We start from the raw sequence: 18796 nt of genomic DNA, 5'->3' as shown, positions 1-18796 counted from the left end.
ATAAGGTGGCCAAAGTATTGAAGTTTCAGCTTTAGCCTCAGTCCTTCCAAAGTATATTCAGAATTGATTTCCTTTAGGATGGAAAGTCTAGAACAGATGTCTCTGATTGCTAGCTCTATGGGAGATGCCCAGATGAGCCCATGAATATTGGACTAGACTATGTAATACAGCTGCTGCTGCTGCTGCTAAGTCGCTTCAGTCATATCCGACTCTGTGCAACCCCAGAGACAACAGCCCACCAGGCTCCCCTGTCCCTAGGATTCTCCAGGCAAGAACACTGGAGTGGGTTGCCATTTCCTTCTCTTGTACAACTATGAAGACGTGGGGGAGAAATATTAATCTTCGTTTAACTTTTCTTTTTTTGTCTCACCCAGTCACATCTAAACTCTTGACTCATGACTCTCATATTTAAATCTTTAGTCCAGATCTCTTTTTCCTCTTTTCTGGACCAGAAACATACATCCTAACTGCCTCTTCCACATTTTCACCCATATGTCTAATAAGCAAATGAAACAGATCTGATCAAAATGAGTTCTGGATCTTCCCACTCACTTCTGTGCCTGTTCCTCATGATATCTTTCTCACATAAGATAAACGAAACTCCATCTTCACAATTTTTCCAGGACAAATTTTTACTAGTCATTGTTGACTCACTGTCTCTCATGTTCAATACCCAGTTTATGAGGAAATACCATTATATATAGAACATACCCACATTGGCCCTTTGTGCTTTACTACCTTTATTGTTATCAACTTGTTCTCAGTTCAGTTCAGTTCAGTTGTTCAGTCGTGTCTGACTTTTTGTGACCCCATGAATCGCAGCACACCAGGCCTCCCTGTCCATCACCAACTCCCAGAGTTCACTCAAACTCATGTCCATCGAGTCTGTGATGCCATCCAGCCATCTCATCTTCTGTCATCCCCTTTTCGTCCTACCCCCAATCCCTCCCAGCATCAGAGTCTTTTCCAATGAGTCAACTTTTCACATGAGGTGGCCAAAGTACTGGAGTTTCAGCTTTAGCATCATTCCTTCCAAAAAACACCCAGGGCTGATCTCCTTTAGAATGGACTGGTTGGATGTCCCTATGTCACTGTTATCTTTTGAACAGAATACTCTAATAAAATCACAAATAATCTTCCTGTTTCAGACCTTCCTCTGCCTCAGTCCATATTCAACACAATGGCTAAAGTTGCCCTTCTATAATATGTCAGCTTAAAAATTTCTTGTGGCTCCCAGTCTCCCTGAAAATAAAAGACAGTATCCTAAAAAATTCCTGCTTTGACTTTTTAGTCACTAGCCTACAAACTAGTTCTGCAATAAACACCAAGCACACTTCAAACTTAGTACATTTGCCTTGTGTCCTTCCACAAATTTCAAAATGTCTATAAGCTTAAAATAAATGCATTACTTATGAGAAGTACAAATCCTAATAGATTACACGGGAATTAATCTGGGGGGGGATATGTGCTGAAGGGAATGGAAAAATATAAATTATATGACTATATATGGTATGTTAGATCATTAAATACAGTGATTGAAGACATCTTCATTGCAAAAGTGATATTAGAGTACAAAGCAAATGTTGATAAAAGAGCAGGTCTTGTGTCTTTCTGGGACTGGAGATTCAAATTTGGGAGTCATAAGTCAAGAGTTTAGATGGGACTGGATGAGACCATCAAAAAAAAAAAAAAAAAGGTTATACAAAGATTAAAGTCCTAGAAACAAGCATTAATGAGTGCTGCTGCTGCTGCTAACTCACTTCAGTCGTGTCTGACTCTGTGCGACCCCATAGACGGCAGCCCACCAGGCTTCCCGTCCCTGGGATTCTCCAGGCAAGAACACTGGAGTGGGTTGCCATTTCCTTCTCCAATGCATGAAAGTGAAAAGTGAAAGTCAAGTTGCTCGGTCATGTCCGACTCTGTGTGACCCCATGGACTGCAGCTTACCAGGCTCCTCTGTCCATGGGATTTTCTAGGCAAAAGTACTGGAGTGGGGTGCCATTGCCTTCACCGATTAATGAGTAGAGTAGACCTATTCTAAGAATTAGTATAGCAAGAAGCACTTTGTATCTGTCCAAGAGTCTCTGTTAGAAATATCCTCCCACTGTGGGCTTCATGCGCACCAGAAAGAGTTACTAAATTCTATCATCTCTTTCTTTCACCTAATAATTTTATTCTTAGGTTTCAGATGGAAGACAAATTCTTGCTCATGCATATCAGAGGACATCTGTGTATATGTGTGTGTGTGTAAAACAAAGAGAGCCAAACATGGAGGAAAATCAATATATCACTGAGGTTTGAGGAAAATGATTGTGCACATACTCACTCGCATATTTATATGCACAGATAGCTTTTTCTGATTGGAGTGTAGAATTTAGCAATAGGATAAATTTACTAGTGAGTAATATTTTTCAAAAATATGTAAGGTGAATTGTGGCATAAGGATTATGAGCTACTCTTGAGAATTTTTCTGTGAAGCATGCATTTTTCATTTACTGACACAACCATGTCATATAATGGACATTCTGTCTTGAATGTGCTTTTATTAGATAAATGTCATTTTTCATCAGCTTTGAGAGCAGGGGACCTTTATGGGGTCACTCAATAAAGTTGTGTGGGGATTTGTTTAAACCTGAAAGAAAAGATTTCTTAAAGTGGAGAAAACAGCAACTTCCCTTTTAAAGTCTATAGTCTTTCCAATGGTGGAGACATATATATGGTCTGGTTCATTTTTTTATCTGCTTTTTTATAATCATATTTAATGTATAGACATATATACACTATGACCTGTTTCTTTATTTCAACTGTATCATTTTGATTGTTTGAAAATAGGATCTTGCTATATTTTGAGAGTAGTAACCTCCATTATTTTCATATGCCTGTGGATTGGATATAGTATAATTCACTAAGAGTTTATATTTTATCAGTTAGCTCAGCTGATAGAATAAACACATACTGATAAACCCTTTGACATCAATAATATGAACTCCCATGTGTGCTATCTTCTTCACTTTACACCAGGAAGAAGTGGCCTTTGATTTATGATAAATTCTCAGTGAGAGTGTGAATAAATTTGTCCCCACTTTCATTTTCTGTTTTGCATATGCACAGTATTCTCTTATTTTTCTGTTGGCTTTTGTGTATGTTATGTGCTTCTTCTATCTCAGTTTTTAAAAAGTGGTATTAAATTATAAACTATGTGGCTAGTGTTTCAAATTTAATGAAATAAGATAAAAAAGTTCAACATTCAGAAAATTAAGATCATGGCATCTGGTCCCATCACTTCATGGGAAATAGATGGGGAAACAGTGGAAACAGTGTCAGACTTTATTTTGGGGGGCTCCAAAATCACTGCAGATAGTGATTGCAGCCATGAAATTAAAAGACTCCTTGGAAGGACAGTTATGACCAACCTAGATAGCATATTAAAAAGCAGAAATATTACTTTGCCAACAAAGGTCCATCTAGTCAAGGCTATGGTTTTTCCAGTGGTCATGTATGGATGTGAGAGTTGGACTGTGAAGAAAGCTTAGCACCGAAGAATTGATGCTTTTGAACTGTGGTCTTGGAGAAGACTCTTGAGAGTTCCCTGGACAGGAAGGAGATCCAACTAGTCTATCCTAAAGGAGACCAGTCCTGGGTGTTCATTGGAAGGACTGATGCTGAGGCTGAAATTCCAATACTCTGGCCACCTCATGCGAAGAGTTGACTCATTGGAAAAGAACCTCATGCTGGGAGGGACTGGGGGCAGGAGGAGAAGGGGACAACAGAGGATGAGATGACTGGATGGCATCACTGACTCTAAGAGTTTGGGTGAACTACAGGATTTGGTGATGGACAGGGAGGCCTGGCATGCTGCGATTCACGGGGTTACAAAGAGTCAGACACGACTGAGAGATTGAGCTGAACTGAAGATGAATAATAACTTTATATAATTCAATCTATACAAACGCCCACCCCAGTGAAAGTGAGATGAAAAGTATTATTTGTTGAGTAACCATGTGCCTTTACTTACATTCATTACTTTATTTTTCATAGCAATGCATATTGCTGATTACAAGAATCTAAGGGACTTAACTAAGATCATAGATGTAGTAAGTAGTGAGCCCAAGAGTTTGAACTTAGATCTTTTGCCTTTAGGGCTGTGTTAGCTGTATTGAAACAGAGTTTCACAACAGCATACATCTATCATTTCACAGTTTCTTTAGGCCTGGAGTCCAGGCATAGCATAGTTCAGTCCTCTACTCATGGCCTCACAAGACTATAATCAAGCTGTTGCCAAGGCTGTAGTCTCAACTAAGACTTGATTAGCTAGGGAAGTCTTTGCTTCCAAGGTAACTCAGGCTTGACAAAATCACCTTCCTGTGGTTGTAAGACTGAAGTCTTCTGTGTCTGACTGCCTGTCAGCTGACTACCTGTCAGCTGACTACCCATAGCTCCTAAAGGCTGTCATAGCTCCTTAGTATGTGGGCTTCCCAACATGGGTAACTATTTTATCAAGGCCAGAAAGGGAAAGAGAGAAAGGCTCAACAAGATAGTCACTAGAATCTCATGTAACATAGACACATATTATACATGTAAATAGGACTTCCCATAACTTTTACCATATTCTTTCAGTTAAAAGCAAGTCACAGGTCCCACCCACACTCAGGAGAAGGGAATCACATAAATCCAGTGTTAATGAGGGTAGGATCTGTCTGCTCACTGATGAAAAGCCAAAAAGAAGAGGCCAGGTTGATGGAAAGGAGGAAAGTTTGTTTTATTTTACATGCTGGGGGTGGGGAGGTATGGTGTAGGGGAGAGTGGATGCCTTTCCAAAGGCCGATTCCCTCCACTGACAGTAAGTGGGCAAAGGTTTCTATAGATGAAGGGAAGGGGCTACAAGCAGAAACAGCACAGTCAATTCTGACAGTCATCTTGAAAACCGGTCTTCAGTGTCTGGCCAGCATCATCTTGATTGTTGTAGGTATAGTTTCAGGGTAATTTTGTTTCCATTTTTTGATGCCAGTTCTTGAAATTGTGGCAGCTTATGTCATGGCTACGGAGAAGGCAATGGCACCCCACTCCAGTACTCTTGCCTGGAAAATCCCATGGATGGAGGAGCCTGGTAGGCTGCAGTCCATGGGGTCGTTAGGAGTCAGACACAACTGAGCGACTTCACTTTCACTTTTCACTTTCATGCATTGGAGAAGGAAATGGCAACCCACTCCAGTGTTCTTGCCTGGAGAATCCCAGGGACGGGGGAGCCTGGTGGGCTGCCGTCTCTGGGGTCGCACAGAGTCGGACACGACTGAAGTGACTTAGCAGCAGCAGCATGTCATGGCTACAGTCTGGTCATTATGTAGTTAACTTCCACCTGGTGGGGGTCTCTATCTATAAGACAGCTCACAGAATGTGGCTCAAAATATTATCTACAGCCTGTGAGAAGGAGCCAGAGGTTTTTGACTATGCTTAATAACTACATTATTAGTACTTGGTCTCCTTTGACTGTTTTCCTTTGTTTCTGTGTGCTCTTATTTCTCTGATTAAGCTTATTCTTTGGCTAAAGTTTTTCCACAGACAAAACGCAGGCAGAGGACATGAGGGGAAGGATCATAGGGTCCTTCTCCATTTCACCAGGAGGCAAGTATCATGGGGGTACCTTAAGAGCCTGTCTACCATGGAGCCGTTTTAGCTTCTCTAAGCTCAGAATCCACTTTGTTTGTTCAGAATGCTTCCTCTGCCACAGTGGAGAGGAGAGGTACAATAGTAATCCCTGTCCCAAGGGATGCTAGGTTAGTATGTTCATTTCTTAAACTGGTACGCCAAGTCTGACCTAAAGTTTTATTGAACTATCCTTAACGTCAACTATCTATTCTCTTTGAGTTGTTAGTTATAAGGTCAGAGACTATACCTATATCTAGGAAAGTGTAAGTGTTAGTCGCTCAGTTGTGTCCAACTCTTTGTAACTCCATGGACTGAAGTCCACCAGGCTTCTCTATCCTTACAGATATAATTTGGGGAAAATTAGTTCTAAGGTCAGGTAGTTTATAATTATATTGTACAATTCTCCCTGTACTTTATGCTGTTTATAGTATAATTTATACTATTCTTTTACTTTAAAGTTGTTTCCACTTTTCCCCTTTAAATATTGTCAATAAATTATAGGGCACAAAACTCCAAATAATGAGGTTACAACTCAACTGGATTTTTGCCTGTGTTTCCTATGAACTTAAAACAAAGCTAACAAAGTTCTTATACTTTCATATTTAAATTAAAACATTTGTGTATTTCCAAGATGATAGCAAGATATAGGGAAAGGAGATCTAAACTATGAATTAGTAACCTGGAATTTGGTCTTAGATATACTTCAATACTTTCATCACCTGATGTGAAGAGCCAAATCATTGGAAAAGGCCCTGATGCAAGGAAAGAATGAGGGTAGGAGGAGAAGGGGGTGATAGAGGATGAGATGGTTGGACGGCATCACTGACTCAGTGGAAATGAGTTTGAGCAAACTTTGGGAGATACTGAAGGACAAGGAAGCCTGGTGTGCTGTAGTCCATGGGGTCTCAAAGAGTTGTACACAACTTAGTGACTGAACAACAACAACAACGCATTTATTGTCTACACCACCTTGGTCAGGTTATTTTAGTGCTTGGGGAAATTTGGAAATACCAGATGATTTGCTTCATTTTTCATGTGTGTGTGTGTGTGTACATATGCATCATATATATCATAAATATATAATATACATTTTATATAAGAGATAGTAGGTTTTATTCAAGTTCTCAAATTCTATGATCCTATTTTTAGTTAAATAAATAAGCATGCATTCTACATAAAAGTGCATAACATTATGCATTTGCTTACTACTTTATTTACAACAGAATAGAAATACTAGCAATTGTCTAAATCAATTTCTAAGAGAAAAGTAAAGAATAGGAGGGAAACAATCCCTTTATTCTTAAAGTGTTATAGTTGTATGCCTATGTCATACTTGATATATCACCTATCATGTATCATGAAATAAAATATAAGTAAAGAAAAGGTATTATTACCTAAGTAATATGAGTGAAGTACACTTGAACAAAGCTGTCCATTTTGTAATGGTTTGTTCTTTTGAAGTAAATAAAATAATTTTTAAAAACCAACATAGTTTTGCAAAGCAGTATATGTTTTTTTTTTCTGTTTTAATCACTGTTGATTTAATTGATATCATTTTCCATTTTTAGCAAACATTGAGTGTAATTAATATATTCCTAACATTGAAACACAGTCCAATCAATATTGATAGTTTCTTTATGAAGTTGGTGGGTACACATATATTTCCTTCCTTTTACCAATTAGTTATCTAGATATGATACGAACATATGCTTAACTAAAATGTGTTTACACATTATGAATCTGTTTACAATTTATATAATTGTAAATTAAGAAATGTTAAAAATCAAAGTATGAGAATAGTCTAGGAAAGTCCAGGAAATTTTTGGCAAAGATGAGGATTTGAGCATGAGAAGAGTTTTGTTTAGCTGGGTAATCTTGGAATCTAGATTTTACTCAATAAAACTACAATAAATTTGTATTTATTGTAGTATTGTAGTATTGTAACAAATTGTATTTTACTCAATAAAAATACAACTACACAGTGGCCATGCTTACTGTTTAATCTCACTGAAAAACTGTCTATTAGCTACAATTTCAGCTTTTTAAAAAATTGTTTTAATTAAATAATTTGGGAACTTTGTTTATGGTTTCACTTACAAGGGGTAAATGCAAGAAAAAGAAGTTCAGTTGCAGCTGAACTTCTTTCCAGTTGACTTTAACTGGAGAAAGATTGTTCTGAGAGATTTTATGCATTCATATTATTATACAACTTTGCATAATTAATTGTTTTATGGCAAGTACTGTATTCTGTGCACAGAGTGATTTTCTTATTTTAATGTTTGGAATGAGCCCAAGCAGTCAATTACTTTCTCTCTGTGTAGAACTTACTCTTTCAGCATCTTTGAATTGGGTTAATTAGAAAGGCAACAAACCCCTCTTGCCACTGCCACCTCCACAGCATTTTTAGAGACTAACCCACTTGTGTTATAACTGTCTAGTTAAAGAAGCAAATACAATTTTCATGGAAATATTAAATATCCAATTATGACTTTAGTTCCTCTAACATATAATGTATATGTGTGTATATGTGTGTTTAGTCCCTAATAGAATCAAACATATGCTGGGGATGAGTAAAAAGTATTCAATCTAAAGATCACTATGAGTATGAATTTGTTGAATAAGATCCTTTTCTTGCCATGAAATCTAAATTTAGCTTCTTTGAGAAAAATCAAAACTGTCTAATGTTACTAAGTGGAAAAAACGAGTCACTTCCAAGTGAGCAGGCCTGGATGACTCACCTATCAATCCTTGGATGCACTGTCATTCACCAGAGACAAGGAGTTATCTTTATAATTTTTTTCTACAGTGTGCATTCTCTCCCTGCCTTCTAACTTCCCAGAGTGGATACTTTGCATTCAAATCTTTTGAGCCCATTTAAATTCTCCACACAGCTTGCCACACCTATCTTAGCTTTGTAGCATGAAACGTGGATTTGGTTTATAAAAACTGCTGGAACATAAAATAAGTCATTTTGCTTTAGTTTCAAATGCTTTCTCTTGCAAGATGGAGTTAATAACATTAAGAGCAATAACCATAATTCACATTTTGCAGTTTGTTTTTTTTTTTTTTCTGTACCAAGGACTGCAATCAGTACTTCACATGCATTATCTCACTTAGTCCCCGACCAACCTAACAGGCTCTTCTTTGATGCAAATTACCTTATACACCTTGTAAGAAGGGGAATGGGGCTGGTATAAGGAGGCAGTTTTATTGATTCATAAGTTATTTTATAGTATATTTCTGTTTTGATATATTCTGGGGATGACAGACGATGAAATGGCTGGATGGCATCACTGACTCGATGGATGTGAGTCTGAGTGAACTCTGGGAGTTGGTGATGGACAGGGAGGCCTGGCGTGCTGCGATTCATGGGGTCGCAAGGAGTCAGACACGACTGAGCAACTGAACTAAACTGAACTGGGCACAATTTTATCATAGTTAAAAATAAATAGCTATGTAAGAGAATCTTAATACAAAAGCTGAAAATCTACTGCAGCACCTTTAATGCAACTAGAGTTTACATTAGTGGCTATGATTGATACTATGCTAATATGGAAGAAGCTATGGGTACAGATGAAGAAGCTGTGAAATTGTTTTTCCAAGTTTAAAACAATAGATTAATGAAGAAAGCTTAAGTGCTCGATCAGATTTTTCAATTTCGTTGAAAAAAGTCTGTCGTTGGAAGCATTTTGTTGTTGTTTAGCCACTAAAACGTTTAGTCACTTTTAGTAAGTTACTAAACTAAAACTTAGTATTTAGTCACTAAGACTCTTTTGTGACCCCATGGACTGCAGCTTACCAGGGTTTTCTGTCCACAGGATTTCCCAGGCAAGAATACTGGAGTGGGTTGCTAATTCCTTCTCCAGGGGATCTTCCTGACCCAGGGATCAAACCCCTGTCTCCTACATTGGCAGGCAGATTCTCTTATCACCAAGCCACCAAGTCCATTTAGAAGCAAATGACTCTCAATAACTACTTTTTGAAGGAAGAAGCATAAACCCCAGTATTTAAGGCTGAAAGATTGACTATGATGCTTGGAGAAAATATCATTAAATATTTAACCATGTTAGTATTTTTACTGGGGTTGTTTTAGCTTTTGTTAGTGCTTTCAATATAAGAACATATTTTTTTTTTTTCCAAGTACATGCATGTGGTGTCATAATAAAAAATTACCTCTTCTATTTTACCCATTTTGGTTTTGTAGAGGAGGGAAACTGAAGGTGAGTGGAGTTAAGTAATCTATCCACCTTCACATGGCTAGTAAATGGTGAATCCAAGATCGGATTTTATCTCTGTCAGTTCCAAGGTCTGCTTTCTTCACCTCTTTGATATGAGTGTAACACTAAGTTAATTTCTTTTTTATGATTTTAACCATGCTTTATTATGCCCTCTCTTTGTGTCCCTTATAGTCTATATGTATACTAGAGAAAGAACTGCTAAAATTCTATTATGCGTTATTGAATCAAGGCATAAATGTTAATTGTTAATTGATGTACTTATTATACATTTATTTTTCTAGACAGAAAATAGAATCTTATTTAATTTGTTAATTACATATTGAAAACACAGACTGAATAACTTTTCAAAGGTTAGCTATGTGAAGCATTTGTAAAAGAGTATATATACTCAGGCACAGAACATATTTGTAGACAAGAAAATGCCACCATTGTCTGATCTGTGCTTTTGACTATCTGTAGGTTATATATTTGCCAGTTCAGTTTTTTAAAAAAAAGAAGGATCAGTTTCACTCATATATTTAAATGTATGTGCACTAATATGTGCAAAAGTAAAAGTAAATAGAACGCCATTTAGAAAAGTATGTGTGTGTGTGTGTGTGTGTATTCAAATATTCAGTTCAATTAAGTTCAGTTCAGTCACTCAGTGGTGTCCGACTCTGCAACCCCATGGACTTCAGCATGCCAGGCTTCCCTGTCCATCACCAACTCCCAGAGCCTACTCAAACTCACGTCAGTTGTGTTGGTGATGCCATCCAACCATCTCATCCTCTGTTGTCTCCTCCTCCCACCTTCAATCTTTCCCAGCATTAGGGTCTTTTACAGTGAGTCAGCTCTTCTCATCAGGTGGCCAAAACATTGAAGTATTTAAATATTACTTAGATATATCACTGTGAAAGAAGAATGGTGCCTCTCAGCATTCTGTAGTGAAATAAAGCTCATTGGTAATAATATGATAAACATTATAGATTATTATTACTATTATTAACATTCTAAGAAAAATCTTCAAGAGACTCTCCCTTTTGTTTATAATTATGCAATGATATAATATTTAGGCCAATTTTATGCCTTAAGGAAATGCAACAAATGCATTTTGTATTATTATTATTCAAGCTAGATTCAAATTTATAGATTATCTATGGATTCTTGTATACTATCCTAAAGCACTGAATTCTCTAGATAAAGCCTATTTATTCAAATGTTCTTAGGAGGGTACATTTTTATTTGCATAGTCACAACTCTTCTTTATGCCGTAAGTTTAATAAAATGGATCAGCTGAAAATGATTGCTGTAAGTTATAGTGCCTTGTTTGTCGAAGGAATCATTGCAATATGAGGGGAAAAGGGGGGTTTTGAATTGCATCAGTGCTGTTTGTGTTCAATTTATAAAATATATGAACTCTTTAACAAGAGTAGGAGAGACTAGAAATCTACTCTCTTATTCACCAAATGTCTAAAATTCAGCCCACTGGAAGAATAATAAGAAAGCAAGCATTGAAATGTGACATTAAAATAGTATGTTGTTCTAGTTGAGTACTCCAGACATGTCTTAAAGAAGAACAGCTTCTCTTGTGTATCTGCACATTAGTTTTGCCTTTCACATTAAGATTTATGTTTCATGGATTTGCTGTAAGATAAAAGAGAAAAGAAGTAGTTCTCACCATGGGAGTCTCTGCTACTTCTTTATCTTTTCCTTTTTCTTCCTTTCTCTTACTTTCAGGATATCTTTTTTCATATCAGAAGTCTTACTGAGTGAACTGAAGTATCAGCCTCTGTTATCATAGGCTTTTTCTTTTGTTCAGGATAAAATTCAGTGATAACTCCTGTGAGAAGTGATGGACAGGGAGGGGAACACACTGATGCTCTTAAAAGGAAACAAGAAATAGATGGTGAAACTCACCAAGTGTTTGAATCTCTGCCTTGCACCTCATCTTCTTAAAATATCATTTACAAATAGCATTACAAAGATTTTTTTTTTGCCTTTTTGAAACAGAGCATTTTCTATATCATGCCAGATAAAAGTTTGAATATCTTCTGCTTTGAAACAGATATGCAAGTCAGCCAGGGTATGAGTTTATGAACCTTGTTGAAGAATGCATACATGTAGAATATATTTTCAAATAACTTTCTTTGGTTTGCAGGTACAATTCTGGTGGATAACATGCTGATCAAAGGGACTGCTGGAGGACCAGACCCAACCATAGAACTCTCTTTAAAGGACAACGTGGATTACTGGGTATTGTTGGATCCTGTCAAACAAATGCTTTTCCTGAACAGCACAGGCAGAGTTTTGGATAGAGACGTTAGTACATTGTTTTTTTTTCTCTTTGCCCCTCTATTACAACTCTAATTTAAATATTTGCATGTGTTTGTTAATATATCAAATTTTCATTGTATAATTTGAGTTTATTTTCAGTGTTCGTCAACAAAAATATTTTTTTTAAAAACTCCTTGAAAGAAGAATAAGAAAAGAAGAAGGACCATCTGTCTGAGAGAACCATTGTTTGTCTCTTCTGAAACCTTGGAAGTTTATCAAATATCTGAATAAGGAGAGAGCATAGTGCTCAGAATAAATGGGTGGTAACCTTGGAAAAGTAGGATAAGCCCAGCCTAATTCATGGCAAAGTTTGAGAGCACAACTAGGTATTGGCTTGAGGACAGAAAGTTCCCTTGGATTGCCAACAAGAGGCTGCTCTTACAAGCAGTAAGTGTTGGTTGAGAGGTGAGTGGCAATGTGCTTATAAAGCTGACAAAAATTAAAAGAAGCTGAGCAGAAGTTTCCTGGCAATGTCTCAGTCCCGTAATTCTCAGGCATACCTAAGTATTTAGATATTACGAGCATCTACATAACCAAAGTTAAGTGTCTTCTTTCTGAAAAAGTTGAAAAACTTGAATAGACTTAAGTAGCTCTCTAATGCAACTTTATTTTCACTCATTTGTATTCTAGTCTTGAGTGCCAAGAAAAGCATGTGTGAATATGTACATATGGGGGTGTCATAAGCAGTAATTGTACAGGACCTTGTGAAAACTCAAGAAGTACATCACATTGCCTACTCCCAAATTTCCATTCTATAAAATTCAAATGTCAGATACTCAACCTAATGAACCTGAATCATCTCCCTACAGTGTTTGGGATTTATGAGCCACTTCAAATATGATGAGGAGTATATGACTCCCTCATCTATTTCACATCTAAATTCAAACTCTTTAAGAACTTTGTGGTGAGGTGGGCAGTAATAGAACTCTCCCACCAGAATGGGTTGCCCTTGTACAGTGGGAGAGGCCCATAATTCAGTGACTGAGCAGTTGGGGCAGATGTGGAAGGAGGTGACAAGGGGAGAATAGGAATGGATCTGTTGTGTTCAACCTAGAGGGGAAAAGTCAGCTCTGATGCTGTTCTCATTTCTACCATTGCCCTCACTCATTGTGTCCTTTAATCATAGCAACATTCTTTGTACCCTACAAATCAGAGTTTTGCCTGGGTTGCTAAGACTGTCTAAAATGGAATAAGGACAGCTGTTATCTTAGAATTTATCTTGCCTTGTCTTGTCTTATAGTCAGTCTTGCTTTTATAAAAACAATTTGAATAATGGCACAAATTGGCAAGCTGCAAGAGTCTCCCCAAGCTGTGTTACTCACAGACACCCTTCTTTTTTATATCTGGTTTCAGGTATATAACATTAGAGTTCAGCATCTGTTTACACCACAGGGTAGTCACCACCACAAGTCTAATTGTTATCCATCACCATACAATTGACTCCCTCTACTTAGTTTGCCCATTCCCACAATGCATCTTTTACTGGCTTTAATTAGGAATATTCATATCCAAGTCATATGAATTTTATAATGTAGCATGTTTGTAGAATTATAGAATATATTTGTCTAATTTAAGCCAATGTCATTTTGTATCTTGTCCCTTTTTAAAAATTTATTATTATTATTTTTTTTAATTTACAATATTATATTGGTTTTGCCGTACATCAACATGCATCCGCCACGGGTGTACACATGTTCCCCATCCTGAACCCCTCTCCCACCTCCCTCCCCATATCATCCCTCTGGGTCATCCCAGTGCACCAGCCCCAAGCTTCCTGTATTTTGCATCGAACCTGGACTGGCGACTCGTTTCTTATATGATATTATACATATTTTAATGCCATTCTCCCAAATCATTCCCCCCACCCCCCACAGAGTCCAAAAGACTGTTCTATACATCTGTGTCTCTTTTGCTGTCTTGCATACAGGGTTGTCGTTACCATCTTTCTAAATTTCATATATAGTTAGTATACTGTATTGGTGTTTTTCTTTCTGGCTTACTTCACTGTAAAATAGGCTCCAGTTTCATCCACCTCATTAGAACTGATTCAAATGTATTCTTTTTAATGGCTGAGTAATACTCCATTGTGTATATGTACCATAGCTTTCTTATCCATTCATCTGCTGATGGATATCAAGGTTGCTTCCATGTCCTGGCTATTATAAACAGTGCTGCGATGAACATTGGGGTACACGTGTCTCTTTCAACTCTGGTTTCCTTGGTGTGTATGCCCAGCAGTGGGATTGCTAGGTCGTATGGCAGTTCTATTTCCAGTTTTTTAAGGAGTCTCCACACTGTTCTCCATAGTGTCTGTACTAGTTTGCATTCCCACCAACAGTGTAAGAGGGTTCCCTTTTCTCCACATCCTCTCCAGCACTTATTGCTTGTAGACTTTTGGATCGCATTTGGCTTATTTACTGGTAAATTACTTTCTCTTTGGAATCACTCTGTTTGTTGTTTGTAGACCTTTTAATGATGCCCTTTCTGACCAGTGTGAGGTGGTACCTCATTGTAGTTTTGATTTGCCTTTCTCTAATAGTTAGTGATGATAAACATCTTTTTATGCCATCTATTGGCCATCTGCATGTCTTTTTGGAGAAATGTCTATGTAGGTCATCTGTCCATTTTCTCGTTGAGCTGCTTGTATTTTGTTGTTGAGTTGTATGAACTGTTTGTATATTTTAGAAATTAAATTCTTATTAGTCATGTCATTCACAAATATTTTCTCCCAGGCTTTAGACTTTTTCCTTTTGTTTATGGTTTTTCTTGCTGTAAAGAAGCTTGCAAGTTTAACTAGGTCCCATTTATTTGTTTGCTTTTATTTCTGTTGCCTTGGGAGGCTGACCTAAAAAAAGAAAAATTGGTAAGATTTATGTCAGAGAATGTTTTGCCTGTGTTCTATTCTGGGAGCTTTATAGTGTCGTGTCTTAAGAATATATGTTGGGCAAAACTAATACAATATTGTAAAGTTTAAAAATAAAATTAAATTAAAAAAAAAAGAATATTTAAGTCTAAGCTGTTTTGAGTTTATCTTTGTGTATGGTGTAAGCGTGTATTCTAATTTCATTGATTTATATGTGACTTTTCAACTTTCCTAACATTGCTTGCTGGAGAGACTGCCTTTCCCCATTGTATATTCTTCCCTTCTTTTCCAAAGATAATTATCCATAGGTGTGTGGGTTTGTTTCTGCTCTCTCTATTCTGTTCCATTGATCCATATGTCTGTTTTTGTGCCAATATCATGCTTTTTTTGATTACTATAGCTTTTTAGTATTGTCTGAAGTCTGTGAGGGTTATGACTTCTGCTTTGTTCCTTTTCCTATGAATTGCTTTGGGTCTTTCAGTGGTTTCATATTAATTTTAGGATTATTTATTTTTGTTCTGTGAAAAATGTCTTGGGTAATTCCATAGAGATCACATTAAATCTATGGATTGCTTTGGGTATTATGGCCATTTTAACTATATTAATTCTTCTACTCTAAGGGCATGAAACAATCCAAATATCTTGACATCTCTTCTTTTAGACTCAAAGTTGGTAGGTAGACAAAGAGCTTTGACGTCTATTCCCAGCCAATATGCATTTAACTACTAAGTTTTGTACTTTTATTTCCATAGTATGTTCTGCATTTGCCAACAGCATAACTCCAGTACAAGCCCTCTTAATTCTCATTTGACTTTGGAACCATGTCCTAGTAGTTCTCCTTACTATATTTCACAATTCAAATTGTTCCAGTTTTAGTGTCTCAAAGCAGAGTTCTGGCCTTTTCAGTAGATGAATTTTCATTGCAAACTGTTTTATTTCAGCCTTGACATTTCCTAAATTCTATCAATCTATTCCTTTTATTTAGAAACATATATTCTCAAATCCAGGAAAAAGATCCACTGGAGAAGGAATAGGTTACCCACTCCAATATTCTTGGTCTTCCCTTGTGGCTCAGCTGGTAAAGAATCTGTCTGCAATAGGGAGACCTGGGTTGGACCCCAGGGTTGGGAAGATCCCCTGGAGAAGGGAAAGGCTATCCATTCTTGCCTGGAGAATTCCATGGACTGTATAGTCTATGGGGTCACAAATAGTCAAACATGACTGAAAAACTTTCACTTTTTCGCTTTCAACATAATCTAATTTTTTTTTCATGCCTTCCCTGATACTGTTTTTGAGCTTATGCTTTGAAATGACCTTTATCTATTACCATCAGTTGGATGTTATCTACTACCAAGACATGTCTCAAAATGCTACCCTCTACATAAAAGTATTTCCTAATAGTAACACTGATATGTAATTTCTTATTGTAAACTCCAGAGCCTTTGAAACTCTCTCTCTCTTTTTCTTTTTTTTTGACCACATCATATGGCTCTCAGGATTTTAGTTCCCCGACCAGGGATTGAACTTGGACCACAGTAGTAAAAGCACTGAGTCCTAACCACTGGACTGACACGGAACTCCTTCAAAATTCTTTTTTAACTTACATTATTGCTTGCTTGCTAAGTTGCTTCAGTCATGTCCGACTCTGTGCGACCCCATAGATGGCAGCCCAACAGCCTTCTCTGTCCCTGGGATTCTCCAGGCAACAGTTATCTATATTTGTCTCATATCAGTTTTATGGAATTTGCTTAATGTACACGGACTATGTCATATTAATCTTAACACATGTTGAACTTTGCATAAATAAGTACAATTAAATAAATGTAATGTCCTTAATAGTTGATTGTGAAAAACCTACAAGTTTCTATATATTACATATATCTAATAACATTTTCAAACAGGTACTTTTTATTTTAGGCAACTTCTTTAAATATGCCATTAATTATGAAAGTTTAATTTATAAAGTACACTTTTAACTCTAGCCAACCATTTATGTTAAGTTTTGCTTCATCATTTAAAAAACATTTCTACAGCACATTACATCTTTTTCTTTTCACTATCTTCCAGTTTAATTTTTTGAAGTAAATATTTTTAAACAATTTTGTAAAAAGTAGTATGTATGCAGGAAGAAAAATCATGGTAACATCCTTTCATTACAATGAGGAGTGAATAACTTTTGCCTTTGCCTTTGCTTTATGAAAAATAAAATCTATTCTTATTCAAGTTGGCTAAATACTTATTTTCCATTTAAATTATTAAATAATCCAAATATTGTTGTTTCTAGAAAAATCTCATTTCTCCTTAGACTAAATATGTATGCTATAATCAACACTGTTCACATCCATACATTATTTATAAATGCTTCACTTTGCATTTTGCAACTAATTGATTGTACAACAATTTTTTTCAAATTAAAAAAAAATCTTATTCAAAAATTCTTCCTTTACATTTTACTCTCAACCTTACTTTGCAAAGATCATTTTCATCAACTGTTGGTACATATCATTCCTGAACTTTATCTGTGCATGTCAAAATATATTCACACATGTATATATATGGCTGGCGTGCACCTTCTCAGACTTCCTCTGCGGCTTGCCACATGGACACAGGACCCGGGACCTACTGGCAATGACAGCAAGCAGGCAGGAGGAATATTTGAGCCACTGCCATCTTCTTACCAGTTGTGCCAGCTCATCCTGAAGCCATCCAGAATGAACATTTTGAGGAGAAACAATGATGGATGAAACCCATTTCCATGGTAGCTGGCAGACACACTATGGGCTTTGAGCTCTTGTCTTCCCCACCCTGCTCTGGTGAGTCTTGGGGTCTGGCCTTCCAGATTCATCAACCAGTGCAACCCACAGAAGAGGGAAGTCTGAGATGGGTTTACCTGTCGTGACCCTAGTGAACTCTACTGATTCCCATGCCTAGCTAGCTTCAGTTTGTGCATCTCTCATTGTATTTGCCATTTCGCAGGACTGAACTTCTCCCTTGTATTCAGTTTGCCTTTGTAGGACTGAAGACATTTTGGAAAGATTAGCATGACCTTGACAATTAATCTCCCTCTTTCCAAGACCTTCTGCCCAGAAGCAGCAGTCCAGTCCTTCTCTTGCCAGTCCCTGCTGCACCCCTAAAGTGGACAGACCCCTGGGCCTGAGGCACAGCCCACCTTGTGACTCTGTATCATTTCTGCCTGGAGACTTGTGCTGCCAAATTCCACTTGACAGATCTCCTTGTGTGTCATTGTTGGCAGGATCAAATCTCTGTTCTCCATACTCCTCCTGGCCACTGTAATTTGAGTTGTTGACTCTCACTACAGAATTAATCCTTCATTAGGTCATTTGTTCTAGCCTAGCCCGTGCTTACTTCCTGTCCCCAGTGTTCCCTTGAAATCCGCACACCAGCTGAGCCATGACATATCCTACCTTCAGTCACCTCTATTGCAGGAAGTGGAGTTTGTCTAGACATCCTGGGTTGAGCAAGATATCCTCCAGTAACTACTGTTTAGGTCAAATTCAGGTGAGGTTAAACCAGAGTAAAATATCACCAGCTGGTTTCAGAGAGGAAGGGGCTGCCAGATGTCTCTTGTGAAGACTGCGCATTTATGATTATGTAAAAAACAAACAAACAAAAAAAATATATCCATAACATATGGATATGCAAGTATACATTTAAAGTGGACCTGGGTTCGATCCCTGGGTCCGGAAGATCCGCTGGAGAAGGGAATGACTATCCA

General features: G+C 37.3%; 1 protein-coding gene across 1 annotated transcript in view; it reads left to right on the top strand.

Annotated features, from left to right (window-relative positions):
- PCDH15 (protocadherin related 15) overlaps positions 1 to 18796 on the top strand; it is a 1047422-nt gene that overhangs the window by 485183 nt on the left and 543443 nt on the right. The window contains exon 4 of the mRNA XM_070363570.1: positions 12022 to 12182. Coding sequence (XP_070219671.1) covers positions 12022 to 12182 — 161 coding nt within the window. The remainder of the gene's footprint in view (positions 1 to 12021; positions 12183 to 18796) is intronic.

This window comes from Bos mutus, chromosome 26 (assembly GCF_027580195.1).
Source record: "Bos mutus isolate GX-2022 chromosome 26, NWIPB_WYAK_1.1, whole genome shotgun sequence".
NCBI lineage: Eukaryota > Metazoa > Chordata > Mammalia > Artiodactyla > Bovidae > Bos > Bos mutus.
The sequence above is the reverse complement of the archived record's forward strand: the minus strand, read 5'-3'. Positions and strand labels throughout refer to the sequence as shown.